This window comes from Ostrinia nubilalis, chromosome 9 (genome assembly GCF_963855985.1).
Source record: "Ostrinia nubilalis chromosome 9, ilOstNubi1.1, whole genome shotgun sequence".
Taxonomy (NCBI): Eukaryota; Metazoa; Arthropoda; class Insecta; order Lepidoptera; family Crambidae; genus Ostrinia; species Ostrinia nubilalis.
In genome coordinates, this window is record NC_087096.1 from 16239495 (window position 1) to 16262983 (window position 23489).

At 36.2% G+C, this 23489-nt stretch overlaps 1 protein-coding gene and 1 non-coding gene across 3 annotated transcripts in view; one reads left to right on the forward strand and one right to left on the reverse strand.

Annotated features, from left to right (window-relative positions):
* LOC135074741 (solute carrier family 23 member 2) overlaps nt 1-23489 on the reverse strand; it is a 32955-nt gene that overhangs the window by 3466 nt on the left and 6000 nt on the right. For both annotated transcript variants that reach the window (XM_063969110.1, XM_063969111.1), the window contains 5 exons: nt 20661-20894; nt 20001-20136; nt 3352-3469; nt 1719-1860; nt 225-338 (listed from right to left, as the gene is read on the reverse strand). In XM_063969110.1, the coding sequence (XP_063825180.1) occupies nt 225-338; nt 1719-1860; nt 3352-3469; nt 20001-20136; nt 20661-20894 (744 nt within the window). The remainder of the gene's footprint in view (nt 1-224; nt 339-1718; nt 1861-3351; nt 3470-20000; nt 20137-20660; nt 20895-23489) is intronic.
* On the forward strand, nt 21442-21513 carry Trnaa-cgc (transfer RNA alanine (anticodon CGC)). The gene has a single exon. It is a non-coding gene; the product is annotated as a tRNA-Ala (tRNA).

Below are 23489 nucleotides of genomic sequence, written 5' to 3' on the forward strand. Positions count from 1 at the left end.
AGTACATGAAGATCAATCTGAAAACAGTTATTTCTGCAATTTTAGATTCCCTATAAATAATAGCCTAACAGGTTTCCGTAAACATTAGCTAGCCTATCGTCTCATTTGTGGTCCTTTCATATTCACACACCATCGCAAATAATAAAACGTCATTTTCGTTTCCTCAACTCAGTCGTCCACGTCTTCCTAACACCCATTTCGCGTTAATTTCCATTAATACTTGCCACACATCCTTGCCGTGGTAGGGTAGTAGCTGATGGACTCCACAGTGCAGGCCAATACTCCTGCCAGCATACCTAGTACTCCCGCTACGCTCACCGTCGGCACTCCCCATTGCCCTGCACACAATGAATTTTTTTGTGTAAAAAGGTTTAAAAGCGCTTTTACACGTCCCAGTATTACTTTAACCTTACCACTGCTTCGGGACAATAAATGGGTGCTCTAATGAAGTGCAAGTCACGCATATCTATACTTATAATAAATCTGTAGAGAGGTCAATTCTGTACATGAAATATATTTTCAAAATAACTATCAGGGGGTGATTAGTGATCGATACTGATGCCAAAAATGCAATCAGTAAAATTTTTGTCTGTCTGTCTGTCTGTCTGTCTGTCTGTCTGTCTGTCTGTATGTTCCTTATAGAAACAAAAACTACTCGACAGATTTTAACGAAACTTGGTACAATTATTCTTCATTTTCCTGGGCAGGTTATAGTACAATTAGGAATTCCCACGGGAACAGGAATTAGCGGGAAAATCCTTTTGTATGAAAAATCTAAACCGCTTAATTTAGACGCTTGAAATTTGGCATGCAGGTACCTTAGTAAACTTAAAGCTTAGTTACAACAGGATATTGCAAAATTCCCACGGGAACGGGAGTTAGCGTGAAAAAACATTTGTATGAAAAAAATCTAACCCGCGTAAGATAGATGAAGGGGGTAAAACGGGATCCACGCGTACGAAGTCGCGGGCGGCCGCTAGTACATAATAATATGGCATCATGTGATTAGAATAAAACTAAGCTCTAAAGGTGTAGCCGATTTGAAGAATTTCGTAGAATCTCTATAGCAAGGAAAAAACAGCTTTATGAGCTTCTTAATATTATATTTGCCAGAAAAAAACAAAATAAAAGAAAAGCAAACTAACTTGAAAATAAAAAAGCGTGTTCGCGAGTTAGAGACGAAAATGCTAGCTAGCTACATTTCTTCGCTGTTCCAATAAATATTTTATTGTGGTTGGTCAGGTGATTGCACGAATAAGATCTCAGAGAAAAATATAAAGCATTTGCTTTCACAACTAAGATGAAATATCGAGTATCAAGAGCTGGGAACGTTGAACTGGGAAATAACAAGAAAATTAACAGCATAATAAGGTAATATAGCCAGTTCCTCTGGCTGTGTGAAGATTCCGAGTGAAGGTTGCTTCTATCCTCAGGCTGATCATCACCCATAAGGTCAGTCCGCCTGGCTAGCTACCACCATCTTACCTAAGTCTGTCGTCATAACAACAATGTTAACAGCATTGTTGTGTTCCGGCAGTTAGAGGTAAGATAGCCAGTTCCTCCGTGGTTGAGGATTCCGGGTGAAGCTCACTTCCACCTTCGGCCTGATCATCACTTACCATCAGGTGAGGCCAAGAGCTTCCTCGTCGTGGATAAAAATAAGGTGATATGTAGGCCAAGAGCCTCCTGTTAGGGTAAAAATAAAGATAAAAACATACCAGGGTAAGGTACGCGGAACCATGGAGCGTCCTCGATGATGTTGATCTTGACATCCGTCCTGGCGGAGTGGTGCGGAGGCAGCGTGCCGGTCGCAGTCAGAATACCACAGATCGCCCACATGATGACTATCGTTAGGAGCACCTGGGAGATATTGTTATCATCATCATCAAGATCAGTCTTCACTGCAGCAATCTCCCCAGTTTTCCAGAGACAAATGGATTAACCATACGACTATGAATGGGATTAGTAGGTCATCATCATCATCATTATTTCAGCCACAGGACGTCCACTGCTGAACATAGGCCTCCCCCAATGACTTCCACATCGCACGGTTGGTAGCGGCTGCATCCAGCGCCTTCCCGCTACCTTTATCAGGTCGTCGGTCCACCTTGTGGGTGGACGTCCCACGCTGCGTTTTCCGGTACGTGGCCTCCATTCCAGAACCTTGTTGACAAGTATGTCTACCTCGGACAAACGATCCAGCTAGGTAGGTCCAATTTCGAGAAGGAGGTCAATCGTCGAATCCAACTCGGCTGGGCAGCGTTCGGGAAACTACGCAACATCTTTTCGTCCGAAATACCCCAGTGCCTGAAGACGATTAGTAGGTACTGTGAAGAAATACTAACATAAAATATGTGGGAACATATGAACTGTCACCATAAAACTTCACCGAACCGCTTGCGGCTTGGCGGGAAAAAAAAACATTTTTGGTCCTTGGCACTCTGCCCCAGTAATACTCTAAAGGTTCGACCAAGCCAACGGGTGCACGTGCACGATGGCGATCCTACTAATTTCTACTGATCGCCATTGCGCGGGCTGCACGCATTAGTTTGGCCGACCCTAAAGTCAAAATTTGAGGCATCTAAAATTCGTTTTTTTTTAATTACTGGTACATGAACTGAAACCGAAACTGCATGGTATGGTAACAAACAGCAAACACAATGTATGATGTTACATACTTTGCTCTAACTACCACAAGACAACGGATTCACTTTAAAGCCGTCGTCTTAGTTTACCCAGACTTATACAATCAAAATGTGCACTCACCGGGTCTAATTAAAACATAAAGCCCGCAGCAATTAAAACTTTACACAATGTCAAAGGTTCAACAGGCTCAAGTTACCGACTAAGTACACTAAACTCTTCAGACTTTCTAGTATATTCCACGAGAAACTTTCAAGTTTCACTTTAAGTTCTATCAATATTTAATTTCATATTTTTCACGAAAACATTTTTGCTTAACTATCTCCTCTGCTTTAATATACAAAGATTTAACAACTTAGCGAAAGTAAGTTTTATTTTTCTTTAACTTTAGAAAGTGCTCTAATAAAGAGGATTTTTTTTTATTGTTTGTTTGTGATTAATAGGCTTCGAAACTACTGAATCGATTTGGAAAATTCTTTCACCTTAGAATACAACAACATTTCTGATGAACATAGTCCGTATGAAGTTTGTCGAATCAGCTAGTATAAAATGAAACGGAAAATTCAAATGACTATCTTAAAACAACTAAATATTAAACAATCTGATCAACTAATCCAAAACCTACGTAAAACAGTTACCAAATTGAATTAGAGCTAAACCTCCGTAATTAACGAAAAATTGTTTACTAAGTTTGAATAAAAAACTTACCGGGAACAGCTTGAAGAGCGGGAACCAAGTGATGGTGCAGCGACCCTTCTTCCAAGCCAGGGTCGGGATCTTCACCTCCCCCATGCACTGGGAGAAGATCGTCAGCAGGATGAATGTCCTGCGAGCATATTCAATAGGTAAAACTGTGTAAATTTACCCATGAGTTTACGTCAGGTGAGCTCAGCGTTGCCAGTTTTTTTTTCGCCAAGTCGGGACTTTGGTACTTTTTGAGTGAAAATAGCGGGATTCTTCAGTCAAAAGCGGGACATAGTAAAAAAACGTATACTATAATCAAAGATTTTCAAATATTTATCTTTTTATTTGACTTAAAATTACGTTTACGTGACAATAGATAGCAAAAGTAGCCATAGAAAATGTATTTTAACAAAAAAATAATATTTTAAATCAGTACGGCTAGCACGAAAATCTTTCGAGTTCAAATCGTTTGCGTACTCAAATCGCCATCAAAAGATTTAGTACGAAAACTACAACAGCACCCTTGTGGACGTGTCGTAAAGTGAACTTAGTGTAAGAAATGGTTACACGAAACTTATTTTGAGAATCAAAATTGTCACGTTATCGTTTAATTCGAAGGTTGAGTATCGAATTTTATCGAATACGCAAACGATTCGAAGACGAAAGTCGTTCATGCTAGAGGTACAGATTTACTCTATCATTAAATTCGTCTTTAGAATAAAAAAAGAAGTCTGGTGAAGTGAGTGTTTCTCTCCGAAAAGCGGGACCGAGCCTGTCCCGCGCGGGACATTTAAATTTGATTAAAAAATCGGGACGTCCCGCCAAAATCGGGACGTCTGGCAACGCTGGGTGAGCTCGTTATTAATAGCGACTGCGTAAAAAAATACAAATTATACAGTGTCCCTTCCCTAGCGGCTACTTTCAAGAACTAAAATCTTCATGGATTTTTTGACGTATTTGCTAGCAAGCACACATAAATAAGTAAACTCATGGTAAGCACACTGAAGTAGAAATACCGATAGGCCAACTAAATCCACTAAGTTTCTACCACTACTTTATTTCACTAGGCCTGCAAGTTATTTGAAAGTGGTGGTTATTTTAAGAACTTTAACAATGGTGTGCTTTATAAACTTTCGTTGTTCCTTAAAACTTATTACCATCAAAAGGTAATCTGTAAGAAGTCCCTGTTACTCAATTCACAATAACCTATTATTGTAGGGTAGGGTATGTACAATCAACTCTCTTATTCGTAGGGTGCACCTGTATACACTCTATCAACATAATTATGTTTATTTAGTGTTCTAAATGAGCTTACAAATTTAAATAAAAATGACATTAATACTCAAACTCTTTGAGGTGGGCGTTCTTGAAGCTTATCATTAACATTATGTCTAAACTTCTAATTAAGTAAAGTTATTTAACTGCTTTGTTTCCCAGTATCGCCAGAAATAGTCAAGTCACGTACAACCGTGTTTTCGTTCGGCTAAATTAAGATACATTAGTCTTAACTAATCTGGGACGGGAATATGGTTAAGCCCGCACAACGAAAGTTATAATTTAGATTCATTTAATAACATTAACAATAATATTTACAATTTTCAGAGAGGTGTATGATGGCACAGTTCAGCAGAAAAAATGTTCTCAGCAAGTTAATTAATTATTGTAATGTAGTAACTGTAATTCATGATTTATTCTCAAAATTCTCTAATACAAAAAAACGTCGTCAACTAAAATAATATTTTTGTCTAAAAGGACTGAAATTAAAAAGTAAAGAACAGTTATTGTAATCAGGTCGTTCAAGTGAAACCAGTGAACATTCAATGAAAAATGATTTAAAAAGCTGGAGTTTAATTTCTAAATTATCCCTCTGTTCGAAGCATTTAATCACGAAGCGAGCCGAGTGGAGTATTGATACAGCCGCAGCCTCTTTGTAAACAGCCGCATTGTTTGACGGCGGATGTACATTCGATGTTAGCCCTGGCGTTTCTATTCTCTTTGCAGATAGCTTTGTATGATATCGCTACAATTTTACGCTAAACTTTATCATGAAAGGCAAACTGCGTAAGTTTCAGTGAAGGAAGCTAGCAACGTAGCAACCATGAATGATCTTGGACTCTCTCGAAACAAAGAATCTTACCATTTCATTCCCAAAAAGCATACCTATGCACTGTCACTTTATGTATTAGCACAGTATTTGTTCTTCTTCGTCGCTATACTCTTGCCAGAGTGGTCGTGTTAGTTAACACACAATAAAAAACGTTAAAGAACAAAAGGCAAACTAACAAAATTTTCTCTTATCTACCTTATGAGAAACCTCAACTTAAATCTACTCAACTGCGTAACAGCGTTAGCGATTAATTCGAGAGGAATTGATAACGTGTCTTTTTTTTATTTTCGTTACCAGAAACAAATTGAATAAGTAAAGAATGTAGAAATCAGAAACGCTTCGTGTATAACTCTTCACCTCAATCTACAGTGTCAGCGTGACGTCCAATCAAGAGATGGCGCGGCTCTTGCTATCATTATTAGAAACAAACTACTTAGCTATAGAGAAACAAGTAACGCTTGCTATCAAAAATAAAATAAGCAAATACGCTACAAAGTATGTAGAAACGAGTAACGCTTCGTGTCTAGCCCACTTCGCCTCAATCAAATCTACAGTCCGCGTGACGTCCAATCGAGAGATTGCGCGGTTCTCCCGGAGCTCGAGCCCGAGCCCGACACTCGGCCCGGAACCATTTTATTATTACGTTTCCATAAATCTGAATCCACGTTGGAGATTGATTTTAAAATAGAGTAGGAATGGAATATTTTATTTTGATGTCGTGCAATCTTTTCCTTTGGTGGCAACCTTTGTATTTTTTGATGTAGTGAGTGACATAATATGAACCATTATTATGTCAGCGTGGGAACTTCTGAATTAATCTCATATCACCATTCAACAGGGATCATTATCTGCTTAGTGAGCGAGCGAGTCAAAGATTCTTTTTCTTTCTGCTATTAGCATCTCACTACGAAAATACGGAAAAGATAGCAGGGAGTACTCCTTGATACAGCCTATGCAGAACAGGTATTATAATAACCAAACTGGGTTACATCAGAGAGTTGTGGCACGATTAATAACGAAACTGGGTTACAGGCTGCCACGTGCAAGCATTGTTTGCTTGCCTCCCTGTAGAGGGAAGGCCCAGAACAAGGGTGGCTTGGAGACAGGAATCTAGATTAAGCCTTTACTAAGCACGGGACAGAAGCCTGGCCTTTGAGGCTATTGTTTGACAGCGCACGCTGCGACACAGCGACTGCCGATGAGAATGGCTCAAGGGATAGACTAACAGCTTCGGATACAATCCATGAAAAAATTTAAATTAAAAAATATTTATCGAGTATCTTTAAAATTTACATTTTGTTTCAAGTGGCTGGGGTCTCCTTTTAAGTATTAGTACCTGTGTTAGGAGGTCCTGATATAACTCACGTGACACGTCACGTCATACATTATATCTCAAGTGTGACTGGTAAAACAACAATTTTAAATAAATAAAAACATAACAATGAAGAAATATACAAGGTCAGAGTAACATTATCATTTCGCATCGACAACGAATAAGCTATCACATTCACAATACGACTTTGGTCGTTGCCTATTCTATGAGGCAATGGGGAACCATTACATACATTAAGGATTTACTCGTAGTTTTTTGTAGAGAAGGTATAAAGAAGATTGTTATATCTTTTTACACGCCTTTATCTATCTTGGAATGTTTGTTTTAAAAGTTAGGTCTGCTTGTTCAGGTCTAATCTAGGAAGCAAAAAATAACATAATCTAGATGCATATTTTTTCCAACTTTGCACCATACTAGACGATTTCAATGTGATTTCAATCTCGCCTATGGCAAAGGAATTAAAGCTAGTCACAGCCACTTGAGTTTTTACCCCGCTTGTGAAACTTGACAATGCGGTGCCTTGGCAAAGGGAATCCAGCTCTGTTACCTTTAGATATCAACTGACTGGTATGCTTTGATTATTCACAGAGGTCGATTAGTGAATAACTGTATAGTTAGTAAAGTGCATATCAAACGCAGTAGAAATTCAATTTTGATAAGTTACGTAAAATAATGAACTCGGAGAATAACAGTTTTTGTTGCAAAAAAATAAAGGGGATGAAAGTTTGTACCAACAGATCGAAAGTTTTAGAGAGTTGTAACTTATTTCTTAGGGTCCAAAAATATTTCCCTAGACAGTTTAACGAATAGGTACCTACCTATGTAATTAATAGCAAAATAGTTCGTGGCACACAAAATGAACAAAAAGTTGACAACACAACCTTATTCCATTTAATTTTGTGTGTTACTTTTTACCTACATTGCTCTGGTGTCACGTACTATTATTATTGATGTTGACTGTCCTATTTTCATTGCGTAGTAAAAACAGTACCTATTCGAGCTTTTTACAGCCAGTAAAGCTCTGTTAATTAATGCAGCCATTTGATTAACACTACTCAGCTGATTGGAACTTGGATATAGCCTAAGCTGACCAAGCCATTTACATACGAGTACATACATGTTATACATAAACTTACTTTTACTTTTTATTCACTTGACTATTAATGAGTTATTTCAATGCTAGTTTTCTTTTTTAAACTAAAACCTATAAGGGATAATTATCTTTTCTTGGAATGTAATCCACTTTAGGGACACTGAACTTCACAAATGTATTTCTCTCTGTAATTATTTAACCCAAAATAGTTTTTGGTATCAGTAGCACTAATTATACTTAATTGTATTTGATTTAACTGCTTCAGTCCACGCTACGCGCCGTGTTAGCCTTTAATTAAGGCGGCACTTAGCTCTAAGACAAACAGTGTCTCAGCCCCTTTACTTATGTTTATCTTTTAAATAGTCCTAAATAAATAAGTTAAAGAGGACACTATTTTGGAAAATCATTTACTTATAGGAAAGTTTATTAGAGTCTAATTGTATAAATCAACAAAACATATTTAGATTTACTTAGAATTTCTAAGGCTGAGTTGCACCAGCTTATTTTATCCGTAACTTTGACAATAACCGCTGTTTTTGTATGGAGTTGACAGATTTTTGACGTTTGTTAATGTTAAAGTAAGATGATTGATTGTGATTTCACTGTAGGAAGTTGTAATACATATTTTAGAAACTTAAATTGACACAAACTTTTAATAGAGTCTGTTAAAGGTCAGCTCTTTTAAAAAATGATTTGAACTATTTATTGAGTTTGTATTCCAATCCAGAACTGGAATACGTAACCGCCCAGTTTTGAATCAAACCAAGTCCAAACCAAACAAGCATTTTAATGGAAAATGCAAGTATTAATTGAAACTCAGCCTAGTACACGTTGGAACTTTCAATGACCTAAATTGAGCGTTCAGTAGTTTGTAACATTTAATTACTGTGCCCTAAATATCCATTAACTCTGCAGCAAAAGTTTAAATTTAAATTTTCATGTAAATAAAACATCCCGATCGGTAGTAGGTAATTTAAATGTAATTTGGTGCTGTTTGTGGTTAGATTTTTTCCCCTAGTCTTATTTATGTTTTAAATATGGATCTATAACTTTTTTCAAACTGTTTTTAATACACTTGGAAAAAATCGAATGGCCTGACTGAGGCGAGAATCGATTTACCCGCAAGTCGGCGCCTCGATTTTAACTCGTAAAAATGTTTACAAGTTTGTTAATTTTATCAATTTTGACAAAAAAAATCCTTCAGTTACCAGAATGCATTTTCAGTAGGTATCATTTCAAAAAGGTAATTGATAAGTTGTGATTACTTGATATGAATATAAAAAGGTCGTTTTATGCATCATTATTCAACCGTAATCGCAATCATAAATAAATGAACATGAGGTTCTGTATGTGCGGCGAGCGGGAATGTATGGGCGGAATGAGTTGATTTACGCGACGTCATTGGGGGAGGGGTGGGCTTTCAGATATTTCTGTGGGAATACTTGTAGAAATCGTAGATAGAGAAATATTGGGTTATGTTTTACTTTTGCAATATAGAAACTGGTATAATGTTAGTTAGCCTGAAGAAAAAAGTGTACCTACTTAAAATTTTTACGGTCAACTATTACCAGTAGAAACTAGGCTGGGACTAACTAGGACTACACTAACATTAAGAATAACGGCTAAAATTCAAGAGATAAGTTAATTTCCCATAGATAATTTTTCACTGTCTCACCTTTTCGAACCTTTTTGCGAAAGATTGCTATAAAAAGCTTTGTGTCCTTTTACCGCTGCCTTTTAGGCATGAGAATGACAGGGTTCATTAGATATTTGAAATAAGTAAGTGTATGTCTAGGTTAATGAAGACATCCTGTAAGTACGATACCTACCTATGTTTGTGTTTATAAAAGTAAAGAATTCATGTCATAATTAACACACTTATCACCGACAAACTAAGCATAGTTAACAGGCAGGCAGCATTGCGAAAACTTGCACAATTTCCATAACTGAACACTATTCGCAACAGCGATGCAGATGCAATCGATACAGCTAACTGTTGCGCGGCCGACGACCCGACCCGGGACGATGTTATTACATGTGCAGAATGTTCCAGAGTTTAGAGCTTTGAAACAAGAAAGAAAGAAAACTTATTTAGCTTGTTCATAACATAAGTATTACACAGTTTATTAGAACCAAAATGGCAACCAACTCAGCATGTATCATAATCTGAGGTAGAACACAGAACATTATGCTGGTAAGTATTCTGCGGAAGCCATTGTTGGAAACAGAGTCGAATCTACGAAAACTCGACCCCGAGACAGCTTTGCTTGTTTTTTCATAGAAAATTATTGTCATTCATTGTGCTAGACAATCTGGATTAGGTACAATATACAGGGTGGAAACGTTAAGTGATCTCACTCGATTATTTCTAAACTATACAAGATATCGAAAAACTGATTACTGATTCTGAAAGTGCTTTACGAGCTCTTTCAAACGATATCAGTAATAGGTTACAGAATTAACTAGATCTATCCGAAAATTCAATGTTTTCAGCCTCCATACTAAATGTATGCCACTATGCCAGCTACACAATATTAGAAGTGTTAATTTTTTTATTTTAAATAATAAACACTTAAAATTTATTCGTGAATTGCATTCTTATTTAAAATTATTCACGGAAAACATTGGTTTTAAGGCTTTACTTGCTATAATATTATCAAGACATGAGTGCTATGATTGTGGCAGTATTAAATGTATGGAAGCTGAAAATATTGAATTTTCGAATAGATCCAGTTTATTTTATAACTTATTATTGGTACCATTGGATAGAGCTCGTGAAGCACTTTCAGGATCAGTTACCAGTTTTTGGATATCTTGTATAGTTTTTAATATTATGACTGTATACCTCCCACAATGTACCGAACTCTAGTTGTCTTTTATTTCCATTACTTAGATAACTGCATCAGTAATTTTGTCGTACGTTAGATGGTGCATATGAATACACCATGCGGCTATATGTAATTTAGTCCTGAAAAAGGACCAAATAAAGCAACTGAATTATGAGATAGCAATTAGGAAAATAAATCATCGAAAAGTATTACCTTAATAAAAGCGCTTCCAAGAAAGAAAGCCTTCGAAGAGGATTATTTCTGTAAATAGATTCTCTAACTTTTTGATACAATTTCTTGATGATGTCTAACACAAAAACATTTGTATTTATCTTACTCAAGAATTATATTAATTTCAGGTCGGTTAATGACCATGAGTGTCTTACAAAATTTTTAGAATATCCATATTTAGTTTCGTCAGCGAACGCTACAAAAATTCGACATTTTAATTAATCACTACCTACGCTAAGTACATTTGAAAATTAGTGTAAGACAAAGCACAGAAATGCGTCTAGTCTCGTAGATATGCATCTCATTTATCGTAAAACATTTTACATTCACTCATAAAAAGAAGCCTTCGGGATTAATCCGAGCGTGTTCATTAACGCCGCAGACGCTGAAGGCTTTAAGTTTAAAATGCAGCCTTAAGAGAAATCTGGATTCTGGACTTAAACAGTTTTGAGCTTGAGCCAATTTAGCGGCTTTAGGATTTAAAATATTGTAGCGCTGCGCTTTAATTTAACCGGGGAGTCATTCTACAAAACTATGCGTAAGTATTTTGTCCAAATAATTATTCTTCTACCCTTGCACTGCTGTAAGAGTAACGGAGATTTTTTGGCACACCATAAAGGATTGGGAAACCCTTGGTAGGAAAGACAAACCCATTAAAAGCACAAGGGACGCCCTAACCTCCGGAGCTCCTCCGGAGCGTAAACGATTTCAATTTGCAATTTTTTCAAGCAAAAGAATATTATTCGAGCGATAATAATGTTTGAATAAGAAATAATTACGAGTATCATCAATTTGTATGCTGCGTCTATACAGGGTGTTAGGTAAATGGGTATATGAGCCGACACTAGCCTATGTTTATGTTTATAGTGTCATATACCCATTTACCTAACATCCTGTATAAAAGTGTCTGGACACTTTTCCAGAACAACACACACAATTATTGGAATAAGGATTGCACAATTTGCACACTGGTGCTAGACTACGGCGACATATTGAAAATTACATACTACCATACTACAATAGTAGGAGTAGTTAGACCCTTTGGATAAAATTCTGATGTCCACGGAAACGAATTCTCTAGTAATAGCTACTTTTCTCACAAATCCATCAACACCGGCCCCCGACTTCAAGGGATCACGCCAGGCCGCAGGGATTTCTAAAGACTTACGGGATTCCCTTCAGGCACCCACGTCATGTTACTGCGATTCAGGGATTCGCTCTTTATTATCATGACCACGAATGTATGCTGTGTCTGATATTTTCTTTTTATAAGTATGATGAAACACAACTCCAAACTTATAGGTAATTTATTGTGAAGTATAGGTATTAGAAGTAGAAGTTTGTGATTATTTTTGAATATTATTTTCTAGAAAACTCAATGGATCGCGTAAGATTAAAAGTTTAAATGATTTTTAAAATCTTTGTTATGATGATTGTTATGAACATTTTTGAGAATGATTGTTAGCAACATGATGTACCTAATAAATAAAAGTCTATGAAAAACAGTAAAAGACCACAAAAGCTTAGTAGTATGAAACAAAGCTCAAAACTAAATTGAAACTTAAGCCTAGTCTTAATGCAATTTTCCACTATAGACCTGAATCTGTTCATGAATGTAGAAACATGATTGTCATTTCATAACACAGGACCTTAGATCTAGGTTCAAATTTTTTTCCACGTTCAGGATAAAACAGTACCTACTTATTATTATTCTGTGATAAAACTCGCAACAATTTTTAGGGTTCCGTAGCCAAATGGCAAAAAACGGAACCCTATAGATTACACATATGTCACAGCCATTTTTTTTTACACATAAGTATGTCACGCGTATGTCACAGCCATTTTTTTCCCGAAACTATAAGAGCTATACTGTTGAAACTTGGTAGGTAGATGTATTCTGTGAACCGCATTAAGATTTTGATGCAAAAATAAAAATATAATAATAAATATTGGGGGCTCCCCATACTTCTAACTGAAACTCAAAAAATTTTTTTTCATCAAACATAACGTGTGGGATATATCTATGTATAGGTCTTCAAAAATGATATCGAGGTTTCTAAAATATTTTTTTTCTAAACCGAATAGTTTGCGTGACAGACGCTTCCAAAGTGGAAAAAAGTTGGTCCCCCCCATTCTAACTTCTAAAATAAGAAAATGAAAAATCTAAAAAAAACATATGATGTACATTACTATAAAAACTACCAACGAAAATTGTTTTGAACGAGATCTAGTAAGTAGTTTTTTTTTAATACCTCGTAAATCTTAAACCGCTTATTACCGCGTAATCTTTCATAAAAATAACTTAAATTTAAAAAAAAAATTCATAAATCAATGGTACGGAACCCTTTGTGCGTGAGTCCGACACGCACTTGGCGGGTTTTTTAGACTCCAAATCCAGAACTGGGCAGTATTGAAAACATTTTTCAAAGAGGACGCACAGTACAAGTTGTGTACATGCTATCGTGAATACCCAACGGATAAAAATACAAATAGATACATTTTTTAAATGTATGCACGAGTGGCCTGTCACAAAGCATCGCTGCTCTTGGACCACTGGAGCATGACTATCGACAAAAGCACAAAATAGCTTTGAGCTTTCAGAAAGCTTTATAAAGGAAGCCATAAGATCACTCCTCGAGCTGTCAATTTGTATTAAATGACACTGTCTTGCGGAAAACAGGAAAAAGGACGGGCACGTGGATGCGGGACCCGACATAAATAACTTTAGGGAATCGAACTGAGGTAAAGACGACCCATTGATACACCATTCATCTCCATCGAACCGTCAGATGTATCAGGTAGTTTTGTGCATCGGAAAACAAAATTTTATTTAAACTCAATTTCAGTGTTACCATTGTTAAAAGGTCCGGTCTATCTGGAATTCATTGGGAGAGGCCTATGAAAACTCATAAAACTCATTTATTTTTGGAAATAGGCTTTTAAAAAGCATTTTTACAAGTCCCAGTATTCCCTACCACTGCTTCGAGACAATAAATGGGCCAGTGCTGAGAAGAAGCAGCGCAAGAAACTCAGAAGTACGAGTACTATTGTATGTTTAGCAGTAGACGCTTTGTGGTGGATATTATAATAATGTTGATTGTTAAAAGATGCTATTTTAATTTAGGAAAATATTGCTTTCTCAATTTTTCCTTTAAAACTTAAATGGCTGTTCTAGTGTTTAAATCAGGCCCTAGGTATTGCATGATGTAGGTTATTTAAATAGGGCAGGGCGTTATCAGGGTGATCGATACGCGCGGCCGTTCAACTCTGACCTTACCGCTGCAGCTAGCACCGGGCTACATAAAGGTTCAGCCAAACCAACGCGATCACACGCGAGCAGCCGGCATGCAGCGATGGCGAACAGACTTAAGGTTCTGCCAAACCAACGCGATCACACGCGATCAGCCGCGTGCAGCGATGGCGACCAGACTTAGATGCATTGATCGCCATCGCTGCACGCGTCGCGTTGGTTTGGCCGAACCTTTAAATTCAATGATCGCCATCGCTGCATGCCGGGTGATCGCGTTGGTTTGGCTGAACCTTAATACATTTGCAGTTCAAAGTTTAATAAAACACTGGCTTTGGTACGCAGTTACGTTAGCGTGGGTGTCACATAGTCTTCAACGCGAAGGCGTCCCCTTTTTTATCGTCGCTAAAGTAGGTACCTAATTAAGTAATTGGTTTGCATATCAGCAATATGAGAAATTATTATTTCTACTTAATCGTGACACAAAGTAGGCTAGTTTATTCAAAATCCTATTCATGAATACAAAAGGTGAAGTAGATTTACGTGAGAATTACATAATATTGTTTATTTTCCGCCCCAGGTACAATGTATTATACTTAAAAACCTTCCTCTTTAATCACTCTATCTATTAAAAAACCGCATCAAAATCCGTTGCGTAGTTTTAAAGATCTAAGCATACATAGGGACAGACAACGAAGCGACTTTGTTTTATAAATGTAGTGATAAACATGTACTGGTACATGATTCTGTACATTTGATGAATTCTTCATTAACTGTACATAAAAGCCCGTCGTTAATTAAGTACAATCCCAAGTAGCAATTGGTATTAATGGCAAAATCTTACTTGTCTTAACTCTATCTAAATTTACACTTAAGCTAAAACCAAATTAACTTAGAATAGAGATTTTTATCTTTAAGACTTTGTATTCTTCATCGAGCGCTACTTAAGCAAATTAAGAATACCCAAAACCAAGTTAAGTATCCTTTAGATAATTTGGTCTTAAGTTATACTAAGCTTAAGTTAAAAAAATCTTATTTTACTAAATTAAGTTTTTTTGTATGCTCACTTAATACTAAATAGTATAGATAAAGTATTATTTAAGTGTTGCAAAGTAAATAAAGTATTCGTAGATTTACTTAGGACTTTTTAAAGACCATTGTCTTAGAAATAGTTTTCTGAAGATTAAGTTAATTACTTTTTTACTAGAATTAGTACATTTTGAGAAAAAATACACTTAACGGGACGATTTCGATAAAACAGGATCACGCCTATTAATTCAAGGTAATGCACGAGCACCTGCGTGCGTATTAATTATTGATACAAAATGCGTGCGGTCGCCCGCAAACTAAATTATGCTATTATAAGTAAACTCAAAATCTGGGGGCACGGCAGTGCCCCCACCAAGTCGAGCAAAAAAGCGGCACGGCCGTACCATCCTTTTCTCGAAGCAATTCAGGCCATTTTCGACTGCCTGTAACTTCGTTGTGGATAAAACTAGAAGGCTGAATTTTCATTAGCTATGCAGGCATTGTAAAGACACGGTATATTTAAAATTTCATTCAATTTGAACCAGTAGTTTAAGAATTATAACGGGTCAAAGTTACTTAATTTTGTCACTCACTGACTGACTCACCGATCATCAAAATTCTAAGGCACTTCTAGCAGACCTAGAAGCTTCAAATTTGGAATATAAGTAGTGTTTGGTGTATGAATCAAGGAAAAACTAAAATATTTGGGGGCACGGTAGTGCAACCGCCAAGTCGAGAAAATTTTTCAATTTCGGTCCAGTTTTCTAGATACATAACTACTGTCTACAAAACACAAAAAGAAATGAGATTTGGGGGCACGGTAGTGCAACCGCCAAGTCGAGTAAAATTTTTCAATTTCGGTCCAGTTTTCTAGATACATAACTGCTGTCTACAAAATACAAAAAGAAATGAGATCCCATCAAAAACAATACTTGTCAAAAAAACCAAGTCTCGCAACTCAGTTGTTCTACGGTAAAAAGTTGTGAGATCCATGTAATACCAAGTCCAGGCCAGGAAATCTTTAACGTTTTACATAAATATATTGACTTGGCCATCGCATTGGTATTACATGGATCTCACAACTTTTTACCGTAGAACAACTGAGTTGCGAGACTTGGTTTTTTTGACAAGTATTGTTTTTGATGGGATATGATTTACTAATTAAGTATTGTCTAAAATATTTTCGAAATTGTATGGTAAAGTTGGGCACAACATGATATTATACAATTTAACTAACTAGGTGACAGTAGGCCTACCTTTAAAAAATCTTAACATAATAACTACCGAAAAATGTTTCTAATAATTGTAATCCACACTTATTTACGCTTCTCAATCTTCTCATTTAATAAATTAGAAACACTGTGTGATTAAATTTAACAAAATCACAAATTGTTAAAAGTTCCATAAAAACAATTAAATAAAAACTTTTCACAATAAATACGGCAAAAATCATATATCCGATATTAAATGAATTTAATTGCTTATCGCTGAGTGTTGTAATTACAGAGTTCAAAGAATACTTTACGAAATATGCGGGTGGTGCAATTTACCCGCCCTATATGTTATAACAAAACTAAAAACGTAAAAACCAATTAAAATCCTATTAGAACCATTTTCGACTTCCACACGGACAATCCGAGGGAGAAATCATGTAAATAATAAATCAGTTAGTAAATGAATTGTTCTTTAATGTATAGCAGCACCAATAATTTAGCAAGACTAAAACAGAATGAAAACTATCTAGTTTTAACTAAATAAAACTAAAGATCTACTTGATACCATATGCACTTAAGTAATACTTCATCAAGTGAATTTTAAGTGTAAGTTAAATCTAATGTTTCTAAACTAATACTATGTAAAGTATAACTTGACTCAACTCTTTCTTAACTAAACTTACAAATTAAAAATCTTCTATACTCTTGCTACATTAAGACGAATTAGAATTACCGCCATTATGAGCTATGTGTAACAAAAAATAAATCAGAAATTAACCTATAATATTATATCAAGAGGACATTTAAATTGAAGTACGTCTTTGTTACACTTTTTCTAATTGCATAAATGTCTAAGAACGTTTGCATAAAATAAAATATTATTTTATAACCTCAAAGTTTTCTTTATACAATACAATTTCGTAATATTTTATCTATCTTATTAGGTCTTTTTCAAGGCCCTCCTGTTTTATAACATTATCCATTGATTTTACACGAGAAACCACAATGCGTTTTATATTTCCTATGCAAAAATGACATTCACGGTCTATTCTAGACATAATATAAATTAGTTATTAAAATAATTTAATCGCCATTTTCATTAACCTTTATCTAAAGTTGATTTAGTGTTAAAGATCACAATGTTTACTAAATTAAAGTTCCTCTTTAATAAAAAGTGTCTTACATAGTTCTTCATGAAGTTAAATAAACCTTAGCTGTAAAAATAATTATTACTCTTAAATAAGTATTCAAGATATCTTCAACTCTATTTCCTTGTCTACAGTCATACTACAAGTTATATTATAGTACTTGTTTAGGAATTCTTAAAACTACACTCTTAATTAGGGTTTAAGTCTGCCTTAAGCGTTTTCTTAACTCTGTCTCAGTGATTTCCAAAGGATTGTGCCCTTTTTTGCTTACCATTGTCTTGGGGCATAACTTCAAGATTTCTTGAGTGCGACTATTGTCTTGGCCAAGACAACGGCTGGAATTAGGCTACTAGTCTTCAAGATATCTTCAATGCCTTATGAAGATAATCTGTTGCTACTTGGGATGGCACCCAAGAGATGTAGCATGATTCATGATGGCGGGAGCGAGCAGTGTCCAAAACAGTACCTCTAGTAGGAAAAACTTTCGAGTTCGTTTCGTTGCGTATTCAAAGTGTCATCGAAAAATTTTGTATGAAAAATTAAACAGCGCCCCCTAGGGCGGCTATAATATAGGGGGCGCTGTTTAATTTTTCATACAAAATTTTTCGATGACACTTTGAATACGCAACGAAACGAACTCGAAAGTTTTTCCTACTAGAGGTACAGGTCTATTATGTCTTACGAAGGATTTCGACCCAAGTCCGGACTCCGGGCGAACTTACGGATCTACTTTCAAATTGGCCCGGATTCCAAACATGCCTAAACTTTCGCAAATTCCGAATCGAAAAGGGACAGCATTCAAATAATGAGTAGATAATTCTGACAAAAGTAATACAGATGGAAAATGGGCAACAAAAATAAAAGCAGTTTGCATCTTAATTAAAAAAGAAACAAATGAAATGTCACAAATAACAGTTTGGCCGTAGGCGATTAATCGAAGAAAGAATGTAAAAAAATGTTTTCTTTGCATCTTAAAAACAAAAAAACAAATGAAATGTCACTACTTATTAACAGTTTGTCCGTAGGCGATTAATCCAAGAAAGAATGTAAATATATTTTTTTTTCTTAAATAAAATATGGCTGTGTGCCTATTAACAGCCAGTGTCATAAAAATTTTTTCCAATTTGGAATTCATTTTTTTTAATTGGAGTTCTTATCTAACTGCAGTCCATTTTTTTCACTGCCAGTTAATTATGAATTCAGATGGCTATAAATAGAAACTGCCACGTGACACGTGACCTCTGGCTAAATTCGGAACGTGGATGTAAACATTTTAATTGGCCGGAGCGCACGCGACGCAAACTTGCTCGTAAACGGTCAAGTATTTATGTAAGGAAAATATGAAAATGGGAGCTGGAAAATTCTTTCTATCCAAGTTATGATTAGTTCTGAAAGTTCTAGGTAAGTTAGGTACGGTCTTTCGTCAGTGTTAATTAATTTATTCAGTGGCTTTATGTAAGGATAACTAAAGAATTCATTTAGCACGTTAGTTGTCTGGGGTCTAGGGTTGAGTCTCATGGACTTACAAAATGGTGAGAAATCAATTTGTAAGTGACTTCAGTATGACTACATCCATTATTTAGTTTGCATTGTGCAGGATTGTCAAATAAAAACATGAACTCTTCGTTTGGTACGAATGCATAATGTTCCATTATGCATTCGTACCAAACGAAGTGAAGTTATAGTGTCATGCTTCTCAATCTGGACTGTTACTTAGCTTTATTATTAGTTTTTTTTAAAGAGATAACTTGGAATTGTCATTCTCACTAAAATGTCTCTGGGGTGGTGGCGTAGTGAGGCGGGTCGTTACATTCCCTCCAATATGGTCGAGTGAAGCGATGGCTGGTTCACTCGTCATGTCTGTGAACAGGCGCTGCTTTCGGGGACTGGTCAATCCAAGTTATTCAAATTTATGTATGCGAGTCATTTCTACTAGTATCTTAATATGTAAGTCTAGATATTAGCACGTCACTACCTTGTTTAATATACCACGCAATCTTGTATACCCATTCTTATAAGATACACCATACAAGAATGCATGGTAAATTCAGTGAACTGCTCCTGAATCGAATGTACCTACTACTACTATTTATATTTATTTATATTAACCGGCAGACAGTGGTGACTGAGTTTGTTGCGGCGCTTCTTCTCAGCACTTGCCAAATGTTGGTCTCGAAGCGCTGGTAGGGTAAAAAGATTATGAGACATGTAGAGGCTCCTTAAGAGCAAAATGACGATTTGTAAGAACTATTTATTAGTCTAAACAAATAAAGAAATTTTGACTTTGACTTTGACTTTTGACATACTTATGCTATAAATTCTGACATCAAATTGTATTCATCATGCAGGCCCTTTCAGGGCACAGAAAACATATCAGCTGGTGTTGTATTTGTCCTACGATTCCAACTTACCGATGTGCGTTATTATTATGGGTATTACTTACCCTGCTGCAATGCCCCACTGCTGGGACGCGGCCTCAGCGGCGTGGTCGAACAGCGTGAGTCCCACGAGGGCCACAGTTGGAGCGATCGTGAGAGGTGTCACGAACCGCAGCAGTTGGCCGAAGATGCCGAAGTATCCTTAAAAGGAAAGGACACTTGTATAATGAGGGTTTTCGCGTATGAAAAATCCGAAAGGTGGCAATACGTAGACGCGAGGTCCAAATGCTGCATGATTGGTTATTTTTGACATGACATTGACAGATATGTCAAAATCCACCAATCACGCAGCAGTCAGACCCCACATCCACGTCCCGCCATCTAGCGGGTCTTTCATACGCGAAAACCCTCATTACGAAGTTACAAGTTCGCACTCACGACATTTTTGAACGCTGATATTTGCTACATTTACTAGCTGGGAGTTATTGGTAATACAATAATTATTTATTAGTACTAGTGTTCTAGCATTAATCGTTCTCTTTATTATCCTAATCAATTCATACATCATATTGAAAAAAGGGCCATACAACGGCGTTCGTACTTTGGAATTATTTGAAAACGCTGTGGCAGGCCCAGGATGGCCAGTATCAGCACCAGGAGCAATATAGCCAGCTAAGAGTTTAAGGTCGCTTATAGCTAGATTATAAGCCTGTAATAACGCTTACCAAAGACCAACTGCAGCACCGCAGACACGGCTATAGCTCCAGACAGCTCGCACATGCGACTGGTCCACACCAGGCGGCGCTGCTCCTCTGTCATGGCCCCCAACTCGCTTGCTTCAGGACATTGCCACGCTGGCAGCCCCAGGATGGCCAGGGTCGGTACTAGGAACGAGATGGTACCGCCTTGGACTATGGGCAGCCGGCAGCCGAAGGTCGCTTGCAGCCAGGTTATGAGGCCTGGATTTCATAAAGTGTTATCTAACTATATTTTTATGATGATAATAGAAAGAATAATCGCAAGACAACAATGAATACCTTCATGATTCTGGGTATCATACTAAGATAAATAAAGTAGATCAATTAAATACATATAAGTATTTGGTAATTTACGGGACAAAAATATTTACTGGAAGATAATGCCTTAAGGCATTAAGTTCGCCTTTTGTACCCGGTTCAATCAGTGAATAACTTTTAATAAAAAAACGTGAATGTGTGTAGTGCGTGTGTAGGCAGACAATTAGTGACATTTATAAACGATTTCCTTTCGTGTTCACAACGAAATTATTTTCTTACGAAAATTCCTACCAACGAGTAGGTAACCGAGTAACATGCTATCACAATAACAAAATAATTATGATTTGTTTTGTGATAGTTCAATTTAGTATACAAACCGATTGCAACGTTCATTGCAAGGGCAGTGAAAGTTATGTGGGTAGACTAATAAATAATGCATTGCAATGGCCTTTAGTACAAACTGTACGCAATTTTCGTCGGATCCTTCATCGGGGGTGTAACTCAGTGGTAGAGTGTCTGCTTCGCATGCTGAAAGTCCTGGGTTCAAATCCCAGCACCTCCACACCGTTATTTTTTTGTTTCTGTTTTAATATTGGCTGACGAGATATTACGGATAACGGAACGATAACAATGTTTACTTATGATTCAGTGATTCATTTATTTTTACATTCTATTACAAACCTTACATTTACTTTGGGATAGATCCATTCAATAAAAAACATATTATATAATTATTTAAGTAATTTATTAATAAACTTAGTAAACATTATTTGTTTAAATATTTGTGTACATACAGATTAATTAGTTACTTTGTTTTATTAAAACTTATGTGATTGATTGATTTAATGAGTAATTTAAAAAAAATTGTAACTCAATTCGTCGGTTATTTAAAAATTAACTCTTTATGATGCTACTACGAGAGTAAGTGCACCTACTTTACAGCACCCTGTATTAAATTATACGATAACTATTTTATAAAATTCAAATATTTTACTTCTGCAAATTTAAAAACTTAAGTAGCAAAAAAGGTCCATGGTAAAGCTTTTAAAAGTGCATAAATGCTTCCTGAAAGTAAAGCATTTATTTTATAAATTTCCTAGCGCCTGAAATAAACGAAAGGCAAAGTTTTCAAATGGGAGTATTCGCAGCGAGCGGCCTTCAGGCCACACGCGGCGCTGGATATTAGAACAAACTCTTTAAATAATCAAGAGAAGTTTTAATAGTGTATTCAGTAGCTGGATAATAATTTTTAATTAAATCTTTTCAAAGTTATCGACTTGAATTATCTTTTACTAGCTTACTACACGGTAAGACGACGGTTGATAGTAAAATTATTTACGATTTAATTTTCTTTTACAGTTACTGTTTATTGTATTGTAGGTAACACAGCCATGTTTATAAGTATTATTCGAATACATAACCTTAGTGGTCAACTAATTTTTCCATTGTAACGTCCTGGGTTCAACTCCTAGGAAAGACAAATTGGGAATGTTAATGTGACACAACTATTGAGCCCTGTCTAACTGCGGCGGTAGCGGCATATAAAGTCTGACAAGTTATTGTTATAATCATACGGTGATAAATGAAGATTGCAAACAACACAGTGACGTATGTAGTGTTTGTTATGTACTATTTTGCAACCAAATGAGCTGTCATCCTTCCTTATTGACCTAGATTATGTATAATAAAAGTTCGGATTACGTTTTATTCCATTACTAAGTACTACCAAGACAATATCAGATAACAAACTGGATTTTAATCTAGATTTTCTAGATATTCTAGACTCATAGCACTGCTATAAAGTAAAGTAATAAATACGCTTGCACGAAGTACGAACCCAGTGGAAGGTTTTCATTACCGATTCATGATCTGAGAAACGTTCGTAACTTAGAGGTATTGCATTGCTTGAGTCCGCAAAGTAAGAAGCTAGATTAATAAGGTTTCTAAAAGTTAATTTGTACCTCAGTAGAGGTAAATGCAGTTAATTAAAATCAGAAACTTCTTTCGCGACTTGCAGTAGATTGAGTATAAACAACATAATTCTGTATTAAAGCAAAAGTAAGACGCCGACTTTCTGAGTATCTATTTACCGGACTATTAAACGGTTCTATTCCCAATCTACCCACCTATTATACTTAGTCAAAGCCTAGTATACTTTAGTCAGAAAAAAAAAGTTTGTCACAATTGGAAATGGACATTAGCCACAAAGAAGATGCGATGTATCGATATATATTTTTTACTTCCACACTAAAACCACCAAGTTTTTCTTGACATAGGTAAGCCACTTTAGAAAGAAAGAAAGAAAAAAAATTTATTTGGTATCAAATATATTACAATACAAATCCGAAAGTACCTAACTTTATTTGAATAATTCTAAGATCGGTTTAGTGAATCGTTCGTAGGCGAAACATCTAATGACGAACTGTGTTGTCGACGAATCGTACGCCGGTGTAAGGTTCTGTTGGCGAAGCGGCGATATACGAAATGTTGTGTCGGCGGGCAGTCATGTGAAGAAACGAATGTCGGCGACCAGTTCCA